This window comes from Crassostrea angulata, chromosome 8, assembly GCF_025612915.1.
Source record: "Crassostrea angulata isolate pt1a10 chromosome 8, ASM2561291v2, whole genome shotgun sequence".
Taxonomy (NCBI): domain Eukaryota; kingdom Metazoa; phylum Mollusca; class Bivalvia; order Ostreida; family Ostreidae; genus Magallana; species Magallana angulata.
The window spans coordinates 20,994,188-21,016,407 of NC_069118.1; the positions used below are offsets into that span (position 1 = coordinate 20,994,188).

At 30.9% G+C, this 22,220-nt stretch overlaps 1 protein-coding gene and 1 pseudogene across 1 annotated transcript; both read right to left on the minus strand.

The window, feature by feature from the left end:
- Nucleotides 1-6,213: 6,213 nt before the first annotated feature.
- LOC128157973 (uncharacterized) lies at nucleotides 6,214-9,159 on the minus strand (annotated as a pseudogene).
- Nucleotides 9,160-13,528: 4,369 nt separating this feature from the next.
- Nucleotides 13,529-15,346, minus strand: LOC128158839 (uncharacterized). Its single transcript, XM_052821808.1, has 4 exons — nucleotides 15,322-15,346; nucleotides 14,288-14,461; nucleotides 13,868-13,983; nucleotides 13,529-13,738 (listed from the first exon to the last, which is right to left on the minus strand). The coding sequence occupies exons 1-4, from the start codon at nucleotides 15,344-15,346 to the stop codon at nucleotides 13,529-13,531; spliced, it is 525 nt and encodes a 174-aa protein (XP_052677768.1).
- Between the last annotated feature and the right edge of the window lie 6,874 nt (nucleotides 15,347-22,220).

Sequence of the window (22,220 nt, forward strand, 5' to 3'; positions counted from 1 at the left end):
CCGGGGTTTATGTTGGGTCTGATCAGTACATTTCATATCAATTGGTTATGTTAGTTTAAAGTTTCCCTTTATCGTTGAATAAAAATATTACTCAAAACGCGTGATGACGTTTATTTTTATATATGCTCATTGTACATGAACATGTTGAGTGTATTCAAAGGATATTGATCGTCGCAGATTTCCAATTCAAACGTAAGGGGAAATACACACTGGTTGTAAATATTTGTATATGAATAAAATAATTGACCTGTACAAATTTGTGACATCGAGAGTACAAAACCCATTCTTTATCTGAAAGAAAACAAAAGTTACACGATAATGTTATGACTATAAGGAAACATAAGAGTGCTAGTTATTTGATTCAAACGTGGGAGTTTTAATTGATCTAAAATGATACTTTGTGCTGCAAATTGTTATTTCCTAAGCACGCTTGATAAAAACAAAATAGATTTTCTAATTGTTGTATTTACTTCCGCAGAAAAAATCTAGTTGTTTAGTCTCTATATGTGTTACAACGCTCATTCGTTACTATATACAAAAAAGCAAGGCTCATTAAAAACAAGATATGTATTGTAAAGTAGCTTTACTAAACCATGGTACCTTTGAACAATTACTTTAGAAAATGCTCATCATATCATTAACACAAAAATGTAAATAGTTGCTATAGCTTCATGTGCTAAATACATTTACTATAAACAAGAAAGTATTATGTATGAAATAAGAAAAACAGTCTTAATTCGTTATTTTTGCTAAACATCTGCAACTTGGTTTTTCATACAAATCTTTATTCTACAAAAAATCGTATACAGTACAAAATATAAGGTAAATTCTTTTGTACACCTATTAATGTCGTTTAGATTGATACAATGTATGCCCTTAATCACATAACGGTTGTTTTTGCTAGACTATTTACAGGTTGCACCCGTTTTTTTAAGGTGGGTCGCTGGTTTACCCACAAATAAATTTTATGAGAAAACATACCCTGAAAATTTGTTAAACCGTTTTTTTGGATTTACAGCTCATTGAATTAATTTATCGCCTACGATATTTTCATGCAATACTGCCTGGAAGTTGGTATTGTTGATGATGCTGTTTTAACGCTTTTCTAATAAATATATTGGAAATGAGCATTTTTTCGAAATGGAGTTATTTTGAGAAATCTCAATTAAATTATAAACCATTTACACAAATTTATCAATTGTTTATCTGAAAAATGATTACAAAAATTAAAAAATATATATGTTTTCTCGTTAGATATTTGATTTTTTATTAAGGTCTACCGTTTCCAACGGAAGACCTTGTACTGATTCTAATGGTAATTTTTTATTATTGTTATTCTAGACATTTTTTAAACATTAATAACTTTGTTGTTTGTCATCCGATTTTATCAAAATTTTCAGTGTGTATTGTAAATTAGATTTAATTTTTAAAAAACAAAAAGATGAAAAAATAGTAACTTCCGGGTTCGAGTTATTCCCCTTCTTAAAAAATAATAGGGGTATTCGTTTCCGGACAAAGGCTCTGAAATGGTACTTTGCTGCTATCCTGAAAGTTGCCAAGATAGGATATGATAGGATGCAGGATGCACGATACATGATAGAAATATAAAAGTTAAGTTCTATCCTATCTTATCCTATCCTGCATCCTGTAGCCAATCAGATTCGAGTATAAATTTCAGAGTTATTTTGCGAAACGAAAATAGGCTTAACAATGTATTTTCAATGTCAATTTAATACGTTTTACAAGTTAAACAATATATGAATAATCATTTTATCAAGAACGCAGTGCATTACATTGATGCGCGCTAAAATGTCGGCGCTACATCTTTATCAACTCGTATGCAAGTACGGAGTTACTGCGAGAATTCGATGCAACATCTGACAACGTCAGAAATAGATTTCTGTATTTACTTCATTTAAAGTCTGCAAAGTAATAAAAGCTTGAATTTATAAACGACCAATTTGGCATTTTAAAAGATAAACATGTACATGTATACAAGAAACAGACATTGCTTCACGTTTCATATAATTTCTTCGATGCCCCATAACAGGGATGCATAATTCTGTACGATATTAACCTGAACATATCGAATTAATAAATGTTAGCTAGCTTTAAATGCTTAAGAATTTATACTTTAAAAATAACTCCAAGGGGTTTAACTATAAACGATATAAACTTCCTAAAGGAACTATTTATTTCCAGATCGTGTTTACATTTATTGCCGAACGAATCGCTCGAATAATGATTATTACGCTCAGTTATTAAATATGTGATAAGAAAATAATTGATAAAAATATGTGACTAAACAGTTCCTCAATAAGTGCATCGAAGTTATTTATCTGGTCTTTATGCATAAATATAAAAAAATCAAAAATCGAATCGCTTACCTGTTTGTTTACGTTATTGTGTCAATCCAGCATACGATTTAATTTCACCGTAGCACAGGTAAGTATAAGTTATCCCGCTCGAAGAATTTTCGGTTTTAAGATTTAATTATTCATTTTGAATACTATATTAATTGATGAAATAATTTAATTCTTAAATTTCGTTTCATTTAACTTGCATTCCTATATTTTGAAAGTATGGGATATAATAGGATAGGACAGAGCTCATTTGCAGGATAGGATGCAGGATACAGGATATAGGATAGGATATGATAGTTTTGTCAACTTTCATGAAAGCACCACTGAATGTACTAAATAATCCAAAGTAAGAAATCTTTAAAATTGACACTTTGAATGCTGTCCTCTGATTTTTGTATTATAAATTTCTCCAATTGTACCACTTGAATTATATAATAGAAATCTATGTTTTAAAATGAGCTAATTTTTATTAATGTTTTGCTTCGTATTTTTTTAGTTTGAAATATTTTTAAATGCATATAGAGCAAAAGTTGTGCATACATTAAAGGCTTTCATGTGAGACCAGAAAAAGGGGCTTGCCTCTTAGATAAGGGATCTAGGCGCCCGGAAAGTTTGCTGTATAACTAAAAAAGATAAATGTTACGATATTGATGTCCCTGGAAAAGTTGTTCTTCATTATCTTATCAATTTAATTGTAATATTGTATTTTTGGATATTGCGTAATATGAGAGTTAAAAGCTTAACATGAAGACATGCATACTTTTTTTGCGTATCGGAAATAGCTCCCTGTGCGTAATAGTGTTTTGAAGTCACAGTCAATATTTTTCTTGTCTAAATACATGTATATCCCCAACTGATCACAGACATCCCTTCATCTGTTTTACGAGAGGTCTAACTTTTTAATACTCTGTAGTTTTTGGGTTCCATTTATTAAATGCATAGAAAATAGGCATGACCTAATTTTCAAGAGTTCAAATTTATTTTCTAAAGCCCTGATTGATCAGAAGTTAAGGTAGTGTGAAAATGACCTCCTATCAATTTATGTCAGACCCTGACGGGGATGGGGCGGTTTTATTAAGACTGGTTGACAATCCTTCTTGACTTGAAGCTCTAACGGAAGACCTCCTCGTTGCTTGCAACGAGCTCGGCTCTGGTTTCTATTTCTGATTGTTTTATCGAAAAACTCTGGATTTCCGTATTTAATGTCAGGAGAACGACGCCATTTTTTATAACCTGTTCCGCTTATTTAGTGTTAATAATTATTTATATATCAGATTTAGACTGCTGATCCTTAATCTAGAAACTTATCTTTTTAAAGAAGCTTTTTTGGAGAATATGAAAGTTTAAACGAGGTAAGAAAAGCATACTTGTATTATGAATTCGAAATTATACATGGGTGGTGGGTATATCTTCCCATGTACCATCGGTGTGTATTGTTAATGTAGTATTAAGGCATTTTAAAAGAAATAAAAATAAATCTGTTTTGGTGCTATTAAAATATTCATATAAGAAGTCCAAATTTGTCCTAAATCGGGAAATGGAGAGCATAGTATTTTTTATATTTAAAATTCAGAGGAAGGGTGCACGTGGTACTAAAGAGGTATGTGCAAAATTATCCAGTTCCTCATTTCCACATTCTCTGTGTCGAAATATTATAGGAAATGTACATGAAAATAAACTCAAATAGTTTCAAATATAGAATGCTGATGAGATTCGTAAACTTCGGACTTATATTTTGCGTACAAAGATCTTTACAACTTATTTAGAAAATATAACTCCCTGGCTTTGCTGGTCCCTTTTTTGGTCACAATAGAAAGGATATAATTACTTTAAATACTTGTCATGCTTTTCATTTAAAGAATTATTACCGAAGCTGAGAACCAAACATTTTGTGGTAGATCTCTCTCTCTGTCTCTCTCTCTCTCTGTCTCTCTCTGTCTCTCTCTCTCTCTCTCTCTCTCTCTGACGGTTGAAGCAACATGTACATGACCTAGCTTTCAGGGAGAGTTTCACATTGATTGAAAAGTAACGGCCCAATTCTTGCCGATGATCTACGTAGTTATAAAATGTATTCAGTTTAAACTTAAAATTCGTACATGAGAACTAGATATGAATTACTACTGTAATATTTACACCATATATAACATAGATCTAAATTGCATATTTTGTTATGACTCAGAGCATTTGGCGTTAGAGAAAGTGAAGCAAGAAACCTTGAGATGTCCTTGTTATGACGTCATAAACGAATTTGCACAAAACGGCCACTCAAGTTGTCTAAGTTGCGTACAGAATTTGATGACGAAAGCAAGCTATCTTATTTTATATAAATCAAGTTAAACTCTCATAATATTTTACGAAAGTATTCAGCGCATGCATTTAAAAGCCTTGAAATAACCAATGTCAACGTACCGTTTCAGGTCTGTCACAGTGTCTGCTAAATACATGTATCTCATAATAAAGAGGAAACACACTATATAAAAAAGGAAATTTTTTATCGGCAAATTATCTTCCTGGAGTTATTATTATCCAAACGCTATGATGTCAAATCTGCTATTCTAAAATTTAAAACGAATAAAGACCGGTCTTGTGTGATTTGCTTGTCGTACAAAGTATATATGTAGAACTCCAATGTGTGATTGGCCTCTAAAGTCCGACATCGATCGTCACGCCGAAGCCTGATGGTGTCTTTTTGCATAAAAGCTTAGTATATCGAGCCATTTCAAGGAACATTCTGCATAAAGTGGAATAGTGTGTTTCAATTTTTATACTATTACTAGGTCATGCGCGGATCAAAAATAAACCATTTGCGGGGATCTCTACTAAGCATGTTTATTGTTGCAACAAGAGAAAAAAACAACTATGTTTTGCATTGATACATTTATTTCTAGAACACGTTTTATCCACCAATAAATGAAGATAAAGTTTAAAATCAATAAACGTTTAAATTTTATATTTGAATACGAGTACCTAAATTCTCTAAAATAGTCAACAAACACGAGGAACGATTTTTACTGCGAAACTGAAAAGGTCAAATATAACAACGTGGTCCAAAATTCAAATGACAATAACATTCACATCGGTGGTTCATAACAAAATCTATAGACGATAGTTATTGTTTGAAAATATATATATATATATATATATATATATATATATATATATATATATATATATATATATATATATATATATATATATATATATATATATATATATATATAAAGTTTAGAAATATCCATTTTATTAAGGATGGTTTTATGCAAATAAATACAAACGTATTCAATGGAAAAGCATAAAAGCATAGGTTTATGTTAAACATTCTTATAGTAGCACATCTTTGTAAATATTACAGCAAACAAATGGATATCATTGTGCAATATCCATTAAAAATATTGTTCACTACATGTAGCCATGTTTGTTTTTTTTACTTTCTTTTACTTACGTACTTTTAATTTTTATGAATTGCGTTAATGGAAAAATTTGAACGTAGCCTATTGTAAAAGGAAATCATAACACTAAAAAGTAATAAAAATGTTAACATTTGACTAACTAAAGGCTTCATTTTGTTTATATAATGAATTTGAAGCATTACCGAGCTTTTTTATACGATAAAAAAATGTGCATAGTCCAATTAAGACTTTAATTGGAATCATCAATTTTGTTTACTTAGGTTGAAGTATGTTGAAAGTTCTGCATACAGTTAACAAAATCTATTTTGGTTAGTCCCATGCTATCTTTTTTTCACATTTTAATGATTTTAAAGAAAAATACCCATACATTTAAATGTCATCCTTTTTGTGCCAAAAGTAATTTACTTAATCGAAAACATATATCTTACGGAAATGGAGAATACTGAAACGTATTTAGAATTTCACTATTTTTCAACATTATCGGTTGTGGTATTTTAAAGTCGTTTGCATTACAAAAACCCCAACAACCTTTATATTTATCTATAGTCGGGCGCTTAAACCTACCAGAGAGGACATTTCAAAAGGCAACTTTGAATAAATACCCTTTTTGCCTCAGTATTAATGTATTTATGAATTTCGAGTGTGAATGAATAAAAATGCATAAATATCTTGGGAAATTTAGAAAAGAACAATGTATATATTTTAAGCGATCGAAAGACTGCGGATATTCACAGAATACATCCTAAACAAATACATTGTAGTAGTTATGTAAGGAAAATCATCAACCAAACGCTATCAATCTTGAAATTATAATACAGCATTTGAATAAAGAAATCATATTAGTTCCTCTCGAAAACAAAGCGTCTCAATTATTTGCAATTACATCCTAACTTTGAAAAAAATCTTCATTAAGCTGGAAAATGTACAAGAGCATCATAATAACGTTTTACTTTTTAGTCTCTTACTGTAGTTTAATAAACAACAACCTAAAAAAATGGTGTATATGTTATTTTGCAGACAGGATGTATTGAAACATTATATTTCATCACTATCATTGTAGTGTAAGCTTTTATTTTTTCTAGAATTCACTTCACGTTGATAGAAATTGTGTTGTATTCATTGTCTTCCAAGGTAACGTGATGGTCCCCTGTATTCGTGTGGCTGTATGGATTTTCCATTAGACACTCGGCAGACATATTTCTTATTCATGTACCATAATTTCATTCGTCTTCATTGCTAGGAAAGAATGCATGGTGATAGTTGTCCTATTCCTCAACTTCTTCTCTTACATTTTCACCAAGATGATCATAGTCATCATCACTACATTCCTTATGAGGGGTTCTGAAGGATTTATCATTGGCAGAATTCGTAGAATTGACCACTGAATATTTGTCCGTTTTATCCAAAACAAAATAATTATTTTAAAATGATTGATTTTCATCACTCTTCTCGGAATGCTGGGGTAAACTAGGCTCATGTTGTGCATGGTTTGTTTCTGTAGTCTTCTTAGTTGGTCGTCTTCTCCTATTTAAAATAAATTGAGAAGAAATGCATGAAATTTGCTCTTACGAATACATGCATTGTTAAACATTAAATAAAGTAACTATATACTTTTTCACTACTGAGATTATTCCTTAACCAGACCAACGTTTATCAGTTACTTAATGATTTTTTATTTGAAATTACACTGAAAATGACATAATAGTGAATTTTAATGAACTTATGTTGAGACGCCTGTAGAAAATTTGCTTTGAAATACATTTAAAATTCGATTCTACACATTTCAACAATATTCACCGACTAAATTGAAATAGTATTTTAATGAAAATGTTTTCGAATATATTTCTTAAATAATTAAGTAAATTAAAAAAAAAATTACGTCATTAACGTAATCTTTCACCGTATGCGAAATGTTTTAAACTCCAGCAATGATTTACGCTTAAAAGCCGGATGCAGCTATATATACCTTTTCTATTAGAATATTTTAGACAGAAATGATAGTACTTACCAAAGAATGACAAGAAGTAGTGCAATTAAGCCAAGAACGACAATAACGGTTAGCGGTACGACCACCATAATCACGGTTGTGTTGCCTATGTAAGAAAATTTATCAATAGGATCTCTCATGATTTGCGATGGTGTATGATTTTATCCAACTCGATGTGTGTTTTTTATCCCCGAGCTTTGGTGGGGGAATAGTTAACACTCAATGAGTTGGGAAAAAAGACATATAACATCGCAAATCATGAGATTCTTTTCATCACATGTTTTCAACGTATTTTTTTTTTAAATTCAATCTTCTCTGTAAATATAATAATTGTGAGCTGCACAACACATTTATCATTAGACGTCAACAACCTTACGCACTGAAAAAAGTTCCTTAAAGATTTATAAACAAGTATTTTATTTTCTAACATATTAACTATTAATTTGAGGAAAAAATGAAACGGCATTAAATGCCTCACATTTATAACTCTACACTTTTTAATTAAATTATTCTGTTACGTTTTCATTTTACGTCAATCAGCCCTTAAGCTAGTTAATGTTTAACTATAACTTCACATGGCGTAAGAACACAGTGTAACATCAAACGTTTATCCCATGAGTGATATCCATCGCATATTGAAATAAACATGTGATAAATATAGCTATCATTTGATATTAGATTAACTTAGTTATAATCTGAACTAACATAAATAAAAAAAACAAGGCAAAGAAAAAGAGAAATACCATCTTGGTTCTTCATTATACTCTCCTTCTTGTTGTTTGTTCCAATCGCATCTTTTGAAACTTCATACATAGTGTGCTCAGTGGAAACAATTCCATGCGAAACAGTACGCGTGGCAGAACTTGGAGGCGTAGGAAAAGTAGAAACAGTTTCATTCGGAGAACTACTTGTTTTAGTAAGTGTAGGAGTAGTAAAAATAAAATCGGTTCCTGCGGTGTAGTACGTGTGGTTGTACCTGTAGGAGTAGTAAAAGTGGAAACATTTCCATGCGGAGTAGTACTTGCTTTAGTACCTGTAGGAGAAGTAGAATTCGAAACATTTACATGTGTAATACTTGTGGTACTACCTGTAGGAGAAGTAGAGGTGGAAACAGTTCCATGCGGATGAGTACTTGTGGTTGTTCCAGTAGGAGTAGTAAAAGTGGTTCTTTGCATCTAAAAATGTATTTTTATATTTCCAGAGGTTTTTACAGAATGAAGTTCTGCCATTCAGTCAACTGAATAATAACGCAAATGATTGGAAAAGTGACGGAATATCAGAGCTATATATGGCATTGAGTCAGCTTTTAGTTTACATTTAGAAACATTTAGTTGACTGAATAGCATCTTCTCATCTTGTGTTTGTTATTATTAAACCATTAGTCAAATTTTGCTTATTGGTTTCTTATCTACAATGTCAAGTTTTGTTTTCACTGATTAAGCAAAAATAATTGTTGTTTTTAATAATAATAAATACGACAGGCGGCCTGAAATGTTCAGTATCAAGTTTTCCTTTTTGCTGTGTGTTAATCTCCATATTCTGCACTTAAGCAAAGTGTTTAATGACTAGAACTGTCGTTTCAAAAGTATTTGTAAAATAATTAAAACTGTATTGTTTGTATAAAGGAATTATTCTTTAACTTGTATTGGATTAAGAATACGGGTCAGATCTACACTAAACCGTTTAGAATGTAACTGTGGATATATATTTTAAATATATTATTATCTTGCATTTCCTTACTTAATTACTTTCAAAATACCACCTATATAAATCCTAAGTAAAGGTAAGCACTTTAAATTTGTTAAACATTTTGTTTTTTTGATTTCTGAGAAAAAGATTTTCTTTATTTATTGCTTGACAGCCAAGCCTTTATTATGGCTTCATCTTACACCAAAGGATCATGATTTAAGCATACTAGAATCTCTACTACCTGGGAATGCTTCCACATGGTTGATCAAATGGTTTTAAGAAAATTTATAAAGATAGTTTTATGTATATATCTATGTATTGTGTGATGAAAGAAATAATCCTTTTTTGACAATTTAACTATTAGCAAACAATACATGCTGGATCAATGTGTTCATAAATTATTTTATCAACAACAAAAAACAAATTAGACTGAAACTTATATTAATACACCACATTTGTAAACAATAATAGGACTTTTGTTTACAAAACAAAGAATTCTAACCTCTGTAACTCCTTAGTTACTCGATATTTGACTTTTAAATTTTAACAAAACATTAAAAACATCTATATTGACCATTCTAGACATTTAAAATGAAAAAATAAATTTTGAAAGAATTGAGCTCAAATTGTGTCTAAGTCTTTTTAAAGAGTAGGGAGCCCTTTATTTGAACATATGAATATTCCCTACATTCTATGATACTTGAGCTAAAAGTCTAGTTAATGAATTTTGGCCGACTGGTTTTGGGAAAGAAAATAGAAATACGACAATAACAACAACAACAGACAAAGGAAAAACTTTCATAAAAAAGGCTCATTTGAGTTTTCGTTCAGGTAATCTACAAAGTTAACGTGATTTAGATTTAATTCATGTGATTCATATTCGATACACTTTGACTTATACGCTAATATTCTCCAAAATTGTTATTATCTTGTAAATTATACGTGAACTTTTATTGATCATACTTATTCAATACATCTTTTTTTAACATTCAATAAACATGGACTTTGTCTCTTGGGAGTATGATGGAATGTCAAGTCCTAGCTGTTTAGATAAAGCTACTGTTACCTGTGTTTTGTTAGAGCACTGAACAAATCGGAGAGAGAGAGAGAGAGAGAGAGAGAGAGAGAGAGGAATTACATGTAACATCGCAGCAGTAGCAACTATTTACAGCATCATTGCAAAACTATTTTTACTGTAAATATATCAAGTTAGAATATACATTTTAGCTGTATCTGGATATAGCTGTCATATTATTTTTACTTACTATAATTTTGCCACCTTCATTGCGCAGCAAAAAATCTAAACTTAGTAAATTATAAATTATATACTTTGTGCAATTATTATTGTATGTAACCTACGTGTACTGCTCATTAGTCTGTATACGGTTATTACCCGTGATTATTTCAGTACAATGGCAATTGATGAGTGGAACTGTTTCTTAAATTCACACTTACTATATACGACTTACATTTCTCGAAAATACAAACTAAAATACATGGATAACCATTTCAAGCAATTTGCATATCTCATTCGCGACAGCAACTGTCCTAAATAATAATACCCTAACTAGAGGATTATTTTTAATAATCACATGAAAGGGTGTCGAACAAATATCTTTAATAATGATCGGTCAATGAAATTATATCGAAGGTTTGGGTCAGTCAACCATAAACGCAATTTAACCACAGTTCACAAGAAGTAAATAAACATTTTTTTAAAGCATCATTTCCAAAATATGCGTGCACATATTTTAGCTATAGATTATGATACAAATGCATGCCTTACAGGAAATTCTTAGATAAATATTAATATAACGCTGCAACTACTACAGCAGGAGTCAACAGGTGACTGGTTAGAGAATGGGAAATTAACAAGCTCATTACACACAGTATGGGTAGTAACACTCCTGAAATGAAGCCAAAGTTTAATACATTATGCTAGTTATACATTCTATTTTTTAAATCAATTTTTGCGGTTAATGTAATCGCAGAAATTGGAAACACAGAATATATTTTGATACCTTTTTGAATATAAAACGCAAAAATATAGGGCCGCAGAAAATACCCGTTTTTATACGGTAAATAAGTGAAAGGTGCTTTGTGAATCGCCGTACCTCCAAACACACAAAGTAGTTGATTTCATCTCAGTCAACAATAGTACAGTTATAATGTTTGCATTGTTTAAAACACTTTCTTGGATACTACGATGCGTTTCTTGTAATCTGTACTATGTCATCCTTCACTATAAAGGAAAATACAGAATATGTTACATTATGATGAAAGTAATTTTTGCGTTTGTAAAGTATAAATTATGTGTTCTCTGACTTCAAAATAAAATAAATATATTTATACTTTTTGGATAAGAAAATGCTTCAAAGGAGTTTGAATAATTCAAGCTGTTTTGTTTCTGCATGCTTTTCAGATTTATTATTACTCAAAAATATGAAAACTTACTGTGCTTAATTCTATGGCCATATTATGTACTATATGATGAATATACAGTTCTAGGAATATAAATGCAGAGCTGATCGTTTATCATTCTTTACTTGCATTTGTCTTTGACAGTGCCTAAGTAGGGTATTCTTATACTTAAGTCAAGAACGAGAAGAGTGGCTATTAATGACAATTTACCTAAACCCTAAAGGCTGGTAGAAGTGACTATGGTATGTCTTAAGTATTGCATGCACAGACATCTGATGTTAAGAAAAGTCTTGTCAATAAGTGATGTTAGCAAATCTTCGGTTTTCAATATCCTCACTGAAGAATTCTGTATAAGTCGTGTTTGCGCAAGATGGGTGCCCAGACTTTTATCCGATGAGCACAAAAAAGACGAATGCAGACAAGCAAGGCATTCATACGGAATTTCAAAAGAGAAGGAGAGAAGTGGCTACGGACGAACTTGGTTGCATCATTTTGATCCACATACAAAAACATAATCCAGCATTTGGAAACACCGGGGTTCTCCAGCACCGAAAAAAGGCAAATGTTGCAAGATCCGTGGGTAAACGAATGTACATATTCTTTACTGATCGACACGGAATGATTTTGGTCCACACTGTATCCTCTGGCCAGACGGTGAATGCTGCATACTACTTTCAGGTAAAAAACTACCCATTTCATCATATTTAGATAGTAATAACAGATAATAAAACATTCAATTTGTTGCATTTAGCATATCGTAATTCATGAAACTAATACCCGGACATTCTAATCTTAATTTTTATCTATTTAATTATTATATATAAATAAATTCACATATTCTAAAGCTTCATACAGTGTTCCAAACGAAACATTGGTAGTATTCATTACAGGTATTACACCGCGACTTAGTTAGGGCAATGATGAAAAAACGCGATGCCATGGCTGTAGACCTTGGGAAATGTCATCCTACACCAAGATATTGCAACTGCACACACGGCAGCTTCCACGTGTCTGGAAATCGAACTCCTGGGATTCGATCTTCTTGAACACCCGTCATATAGTCCGGATTTTGCTCAGATGGGTTTTGCAATTTTTCCTTTCATCAAATCACAGCTAATAGGAGTTAGATTCGAGGATTCTGATGAAATTAAATATGTAACTGGAATCATTGTATCTAAAATCGTTTGTAAGTGGTATTTAGATGTGTTCGATTCATGGCTAAGAAGATGTGGGAAGCGTTTGCAGTGCAGAGGTGACTACTTTAGAAACTAACAGAAAACAACGCGCTACGTACGACGTTAAAAACGTTGTGTAACTTGCGGACTGTATAGGCAATGTTTTTGTAGTAATAACTAAATAATAAGAATGTACATTGCTCTGATTTTAGAACATATTCTTTAATAAAGTCTATATTAGAATGTTCTAATACTTTCCTAAATATAGCGTCGTTACTTAGAATGAAATTACAGTTGTCCGCGTACTTTTTGACAACGCTCGATTTATCCAACTAGTGGTATCAAGAAGAAGGTGACTGCAAATATTCAGATATATTTTCTTTTTTGTCATACTCATGAAGACAAAAAGTGATACGTCTAACACTAAGAACAACTTGTCTGATTTGTGAATGACTGTAAAGCAATTCTACATTCTCTTAAAGTTCAACACTTACTTGTTATAGTATCGTCTTTTGAAATTGATTGAGTTGTTCTGGAAAAGATTGCTCCGTGTAATAGTGTTTGCTTCTTATATATGCTAACTAATTTGTTATATGTTATCCTCCTTAATCTGACTCTTTTTTCAGTAACATTTGGTATCACAGTTTGTGTAATGGTTTTCAAAACTGAAGGGTGGGCAGTAGATAACACACTCTAAACAAAGAAAACCAAACGAGAAAACAAAACCCCAGGAAAAACTAAAAACTTCTATATTGTCTTTCTTATTAATGATAATTATAACTGAATATCAATGCACAAAAATCTCTGTTTGCATAGACTGACCTTAGTACAATACATGGTGTTTAGTTGACTTTTACAGTTTGAAAATAGACATCCATGTTCTGTACACTGTTCACAGAACAAAATATTTCTCTGATCATTTTTTGACAATTTCTTTCCTAGAAAAGAAAAACATTATGATTTAATATTTTATCTCAGTTATTATAATTGAGTCCAATTTGAAAACTAACCAAGAAATTTTAACTTAAATGTTTAGTGACGGTAAAATTAAAAACCAAAAAATTTGTATATTTACTTAAAAAACATAAAATCCCCCCCCCCTAAAAAAACAAACAAAAAAAAAACAAACAAAACCAAAAAAAACCCGTCCAAAATGAAATAAGGATTGTTTGAGGAGCCTGCTATTAGAGCTGTGCTTTTGCACGAGATCTTGTTTCAGATGAATGTATGAAAAGTTTTTACCTCTATCAAAACTCGTGTATATTTGAGTGGTTAATTCAATGGAACACGTGTCGTTATAGTGTTCATATACTGAGTTGCATTCTTTCTCATCCGTCAATAAGAATTTAACTTGTTCTTCTTTATGATAGCAATTTGCATTACTGTCATTGCAAATCACGTCAGGCATATTTTTTTCTAAAATTAGGCATTTTTTCTAAATTAGCAGATGAGAAACTTGGGATAAAGTAAACATTTTTTATGTTAGCTTTTGGAGGAAAAAATGACATAAACCAAAGCTGGTGACACTATTTTTTATCTCGATGGGGCTCACATGTCTAAAGTAACATTTGTCGTGAGATGTTTTGTAATAAAAATGATGAAAAGGTTTTTGAAAAAAGTTTCGTTATTTTTTCAGCTCAAGGAGAATTTGCGACTCCAATTTAACTTACTGATAAGTATACATAATATTTACTATACTTTTAAGTAGTTTTATTTTACTTTCCGAATCAAAGAATTTTACATTGAACAATAGATTAAACAAGAGGCTAAGGGGCCACATAGCCTGAGCAACAATAGTCATAAATGTAACTGATTATACCTTTTTCGTGTCAAAAATAAATCTGAACAATTCAGTTTTTTAAGTTTTCTTGTCATACTCTCATGGTAAACATTAAAAACCTTTTGTTCTTTTAGATTTTTAGATGAAAATGTTTCAAGATTTTCTAACCATGGTAAAATTCAACGCCCTCACCGTTGTTGCTCATTTTTACCCCCAGGCGATTATCATAATTTTTATTTACATGTATTCCAACTTGAAAGAAAGCTTATCACTTCATTTAAACAAATTTGAATTTCCCTAGACTAAGAATAATTTATTTGGTTTAATTGTAATTGGTCCACTGGTTGTGGAAAAGAAGTCAAAATGTAAAACGTTAACAGACAGACAGACAAAAGTCGGACAAAAAGTGAATGGAATAGCTTTTTTAAGTTTCCGGCTCAAGTGAGCTTATTATGCCTGTAATTATCAATAAAATGCTGAGTTAAAATCAACTTACCAGATACAAACACACTGTATGCCATACCTTCTCCACACTCCAAAGAATTATTTGGAAAATTGTTTATTAAACAATCAAAATTGCATTGATTCAACACTAATGATGGCGTTGCTGGTTGTTCTGACAGACAAATACATTTTCCTTTCTATATTCATTAATGCAAAGAAAACATTTTTTTTATCAATGCAAAGAAAAACATTTGTCAAAATATTTAGTGAATTATGTCAATTTTTTTAAACACATCATTAAATAAAGCAAATCAGAGTCAAATCATGTTCAGGGCTAAAAAATATTCTACAAAAAGTTTTTCTACTAAAAGCATGAGTTATTTGATTTCGTATCTGTGTAAAAAGGCGGTATGGATACAAGTAATAACATTATATAAGATAATTGATCTATTAATTTGCAATACTCTCGTCATAGCTCTATGTACTAGTTATCTGTTTGAAAATATGAACAGTTTGAATTTTTACAGCTTATTTTTTCCATGCAATGAATTCATATATGTAAAAATGCCCATTAAATGTGCCAGAAACACACGTGGTGCATGGTGGTAATTATTTTTACACTATTTTTACACAATAAATTTTCAAATGATTACAAAGATTTAAAAAAAATTGAAGAACATTTATAAATACCTTAACACCAAAGAATGAAAGTTTTTTAGATTCATTTTCTTCCATACATAATTCTTGACAAATTCCAGCTGATGGGAGATGCAAATTAAAGGTTTTAGCTTCTGTCAAATCAGTTCTGTGGTAACATCCTTAAAATTAAAAAGGAATAAAAATGTATTTGCGTAGATAACAATTTATCTTGTAACTTTACTGTAATATGTTGAAGAATAAATGATGTATTGTTTATACTATTTCTTCAAGTAAAATGTGACGGAAACATCAGAATTATATACGTTATAACAAAGAGTATTTGTAAATATTTTATTCTGATGCTTCCTAGTGAAAGTAATTTGAAAAGAACTGTCACTTTTTAAAAATGCAGTATTTAAGGTTTTTGTTCTGTATTTGTATTCTTATAGTATGAATATTACATGATAAATTAAATACTGTCATTAAATTTGTAAAATTCAAAATGAGCTATCATTTAATGTAATAAATAAGGAATCATTCTTTGAGTACTATGAGGTGATAATTTCGGTCGGGGCGTGATCAAATCCAATAAAGCCCGAAGGGTTATATGATATATTTGATCACGCCCCAACCGAAATTATCATCTCACAATATTCAAAGAATGATTCCTTATTACTTATATTTATATAATTTTAAGCCATTGTACGATAAAATATTTAAATATAGATAGGCAAACCCCGCTGGCGCCCATATTTGATGTTATGGGTTATATAGTACAAAATCGGGACGTAGTGTTATCACAGGCAAAGACACTGGAAAATGTAAATATAATAGATATATTGACCGGGGAATGTTGTATTATGTTGAACATTTGAATAACATTAAATTTTACTGATTTTTTTAGTAAACTTCACTTAAGGTTTGTAAAAGATTTTAAATACAATTAGATACTGTTTTCAATAATGTTGCATATGATGTTTTTAACCGAAACCAACCATTGTGTGTACGTTACTGTATTTACCATATTTGCCGATCCAGTCAGACTGACGTTTGTAGTATTTGGTCCAGTATGGTTTTTTGTGATGAGTCGCTGAGGGCATTTGTAGTCCAAGTTGACGACATTTGTTTTGAAAGTCAAACCAACTCATGGCATATGCATTTAACACCATTGCTAAAACTATAAACTCATAAATATTTTACTAGTTAGCCTACGTTTTCTATATAAAACATGTATATGAGTAATCAAACTGTGCTCACAGAAACGATCGAGAATTATTACACTATCTAATTAATTTTGAAGTAGCAATACCATAGCAATTTTTGATAAACACAAAAAAGTGAACATAAGAATATTTTAAGCGTGAGCGAATTATAGTAATATTGCCCAATCATATGGGGTATGTCAACATATTATTTAGTTTGCTTCAGCGACTAAAAATATGGTGCACGAAACTTTTCTGAAACAAAACAGTCTTCTTCATTGACGAATAGATAGGATTTAACGAGAGTGGATACAGAAAGTAAACCCCGATCAGGAGTATACCCCTAAAAGCAGACGCTCATATGTATTCGGAACATACAAGGGTCAGTAAGATGGTAAGATAAATTAAAGGTCTGCTTCACACGTCATTGCGTTCAGTAGATCCCAAAAGCAATTCTCGATAAAACCGAAAGTAAACCTCAAGTATACCCGAAGTAATTTCCGAGTGGACCCAAATTTTCAAAAAGAAAACCCGGAATAAAACCAAAGTAAACCCAGAAAGTAAACCCGGGGTTTCATATCAATTGGTTATGTTAGTTTAAAGTTTCCCTTTATCGTTGAATAAAAATATTACTCAAAACGCGTGATGACGTTTATTTTTATATATGCTCATTGTACATGAACATGTTGAGTGTATTCAAAGGATATTGATCGTCGCAGATTTCCAATTCAAACGTAAGGGGAAATACACACTGGTTGTAAATATTTGTATATGAATAAAATAATTGACCTGTACAAATTTGTGACATCGAGAGTACAAAACCCATTCTTTATCTGAAAGAAAACAAAGGTTACACGATAATGTTATGACTATAAGAAACATACGAGTGCTAGTTATTTAATTCAAACGTGAGAGTTTTAATTGATCTAAAATGATACTTTGTGCTGCAAATTGTTATTTCCTAAGCACGCTTGATAAAAACAAAATAGATTTACTAATTGTTGTATTTACTTCCGCAGAAAAAAATCTAGTTGTTTAGTCTCTATATGTGTTACCATATGCATGCTCATTCTATACTAAATACAAAAAAGCAAGGCTGATTAAAAACAAGATATGCATTGTAAAGTAGCTTTACTAAACCGTGATATCTTTGAACAATTACTTAAGAAAAATGCTCATCATATTAATAACACAAAAATGTAAATAGTTGCTATAGCTTCATGTGCTAAATACATTTACTATAAACAAGAAAGTATTATGTATGAAATAAGAAAAACAGTCTTAATTCGTTATTTTTGCTAAACATCTGCAACTTTGTTTTTCATACAAATCTTTATTCTACAAAAAATCGAATACAAAATATAAGGTAAATTCTTTTGTGCACCTATTAATGTCGTTTAGATTGATACAATGTATGCCCTTAATCACATAACGGTTGTTTTTGCTAGACTATTTACAGGTTGTACCGTTTCTTTAAGGTGGGTCGCTGGTTTACCCACAAATAAATTTCATGAGAAAACATACCCTGAAAATTTGTTAAACCGTTTTTTGGATTTACAGCTCATTAAATTAATTTATCGCCTACGCTATTTTCATGCAATACTGCCTGGAAGTTGGTATTGTTGATGATGCTGTTTAACGCTTTTTTAATACATATATTGGAAATGAGCATTTTTTCGAAATGGAGTTATTTTGAGAAATCGCAATTAACTGATAAACAATTTACACAAATTTATCAATTGTTTATGTGAAAAATGATTTAAAAAATTAAAAATAAAATGTGTTCTCGTTAGATATTTGATTTTTTATTAAGGTCTACCGTTTCCAACGGAAAACCTTGTACTGATTCTAATGGTAATTTTTTATTATTGTTATTCTAGAGATTTTTTTAAACATTAATAACTTTTTTGTTGTCATCCGATTTTATTCAAATTTCAGGGTGTATTGTAAATTAGATTTAATTTAAAAAAAACCAAAAAGATGAAAAAATAGTAACTTCCGGGTTCGAGTTATTCCTCTTTTTAAAAAATAATAGGGGCATTCGTTTCCGGACAAAGGCTCTGAAATGGTACTTTGCTGCTATCCTGAAAGTTGACAAGGATAGGATAGGATGCACGATGCACGATGCATGATAGAAATATAAAAGTTAAGTTCTATCCTTTTTTATCCTATCCTGCCTCCTGTAGCCAATCAGATTCGAGTATAAATTTCAGAGTTATTTTGCGAAACGAAAATAGGCTTAAATCAATATGAACTGCAATTATTATGATGATTATTTTTTTAACGAAATTATTTCTTCTACTGAAATGACAAAAATGTCATGTTTTTTTAAATTTCTTTTCGCATAATTGAAATATTGTATTTTTGGATATTGCGTAATATGAGAGTTAAAAGCTTCACATGAAGACTCTTATTTTGCGTATCGGGAATAGCTCCCTGTGCGTAATAGTGTTCTGAAGTCGCAGTCAATATTTTTCTTGTCTAAATACATGTATATCCCCAACTTATCACAGACATCCCTTCATCTGTTTTACGAGAGGTCTAACTTTTTAATACTCTGTATTCTTTGGGTTACATTTATTAAATACATAGAAAATAGTTTTCAAGAGTTCAAATTTATTTTCTAAAGCCCTGATTGATCAGAAGTTAAGGTAGTATGAAAATGACCTCCTATCAATTTATTCAGACCCTGACGGGGATGGGGCGGTTTTATTAAGACTGATTGACAATCCTTTCATGACTTGAAGCTGTAACGGAACACCTCCTCGTTGCTTGCAACGAGCTCGGCTCTAGTTTCTATTTCTGATTGTTTTATCAAAAAATTCGGGATTTCCGTATTTAATGTCAGGAGAACGACGCCATTTTTTATAACCTGTTCCGCTTATTTAGTGTTAATAATTATTTATATATCATATTTAGACTGCTGATCCTTAATCTAGAAACTTATCTTATTAAAGAAGCTTTTTTGGAGAATATGAAAGTTTAAACGAGGTTAGAAAAGCATATTTGTATTATGAATTCGAAATTATACATGGGTGGTGGGTATATCTTCCCATGTACCATCGGTGTGTATTGTGAATGTAGTATTAAGGCATTTTAAAAGAAATAAAAATAAATCTGTTTTGGTGCTATTAAAATATTCATATAAGAAGTCCAAATTTGTCCTAAATCGGGAAATGGAGAGCATAGTATTTTTTATATTTAAAATTCAGAGGAAGGGTGCACGTGGTACTAAAGAGGTATGTGCAAAATTATCCAGTTCCTCATTTCCACATTCTCTGTGTCGAAATATTATAGGAAATGTACATGAAAATAAACTCAAATAGTTTCAAATATAGAATGCTGATGAGATTCGTAAACTTCGGACTTATATTTTGCGTACAAAGATCTTTACAACTTATTTAGAAAATATAACTCCCTGGCTTTGCTGGTCCCTTTTTTGGTCACAATAGAAAGGATATAATTACTTTAAATACTTGTCATGCTTTTCATTTAAAGAATTATTACCGAAGCAGAGAACCAAACACTTTGTAGTAGATCTTTCTCTGTCTCTCTCTCTCCTCTCTCTCTTTCTCTCTCTCTCTCTCTCTTTTTCTCTCTCTGACGGTTGAAGCAACATGTACATGACCTAGCTTTAAGGGACAGTTTCACATTGATTGAAAAGTAACGTACCAATTCTTGCCGATGATCTACGTAGTTATAATGTATTCATTTTTAACTTAAAATTCGTACATGAGAACTAAATATGAATTACTACTGTAATATTTACACCATATATAGCATAGATTTAAATTGCATATTTTTTTCTGACTCAGAGCATTTGGCGTTAGAGAAAGTGAAGCAAGAAACCTTGAAATGTCCTTGTTATGACGTCATAAACGAATTTGCACAAAACGGCCACTCAAGTTGTCTAAGTTGCGTACAGAATTTGATGACGAAAGCAAGCTATCTTATTTTATATAAATCAAGTTAAACTCTCATAATATTTTACGAAAGTATTCAGCGCATGCATTTAAAAGCCTTGAAAAAACCAATGTCAACGTACCGTTTCAGGTCTGTCACAGTGTCTGCAAAATACATGTATCATAATAAAGAGGAAACGCTCTATATAGAAAAAGAAATTTTTTATCAGCAAATTATCTTCCTGTATTTATTTTTATCATTATCCAAACGCTATGATGTCAAATCTGCTATTTTAAAATTTAAAACGGATAAAGACTGGTCTTGAGTCATTTGCTTGTCGTACAAAGAATATATGTTGGACTCCAATGTGTGATTGGCCTCTAAAGTCCGACATCGATGATCACGCCGAAGCCTGATGGTGTCTTTTTTGCATAAAAGCTTAGTAGATCGAGCCATTTCAAGGAACATTCTGTATAAAGTAGTATAGTGTGTTTCAACTTTTATGCTATTACTAGGTCATGCGCGGATAAAAATAAACCATTTGCGGGGATCTCTACTAAGCATGTTTATTGTTGCAACAGGAGAAAAAAACAACTATGTTTTGCATTGATACATTTATTTCTAGAACACGTTTATCCACCCATTAATGAAAATAAAGTTTAAAATCAATAAACGTTTAGATTTTATATTTGAATACGAGTACCTAAATTCTCTAAAATAGTCAACAAACACGAGGAACGATTTTTACTGCGAAACTGAAAAGGTCAAATATAACCACGTGGTCTAAAATCTAAATGACAATAACAATCGCATGGGTGGTTCATAACAAAATCTATAGACGATGATTATTGTTTGAACAAATATATAAAAACGTCAAATGTCAATTTTATTAAGGATGGTTTTTTGCAAATAAATACAAACGTATTCAATGGAAAAGCATAAAAGCATAGGTTTATGTTAAAAATTCTTATAGTAGCACATCTTTTTAAAAATTACAGCAAACAAATGGATATCATTATGCAATATCCATTGAAAATATTGTTCACTACATGTAGCCATGTTTGTTTTTTTACTTTCTTTTACTTACGTACTTTTAATTTTTATGAAATGGAAAAATTTGAACGTAGCCCATTATTCAAGGAAATTATAATACAAAAAAGTTATAGAAATGCTAACATTTGACTAACTTAAGGCTTCATTTTGTTTA

Bases quoted from the DNA above. Each gene is read 5' to 3' on its own strand.
- LOC128158839 (XM_052821808.1), bottom strand. From the start codon at position 15,346: ATGGCATACAGTGTGTTTGTATCTG. The intron at 14,462-15,321 runs GTAAGTTGATTT...GCCTAATTTTAG, and splicing joins ATACAGTGTGTTTGTATCTG to AAAAAAATATGCCTGACGTG. The intron at 13,984-14,287 runs GTAAAAACTTTT...TTTCTTTTCTAG, and splicing joins ATACACGAGTTTTGATAGAG to GAAAGAAATTGTCAAAAAAT.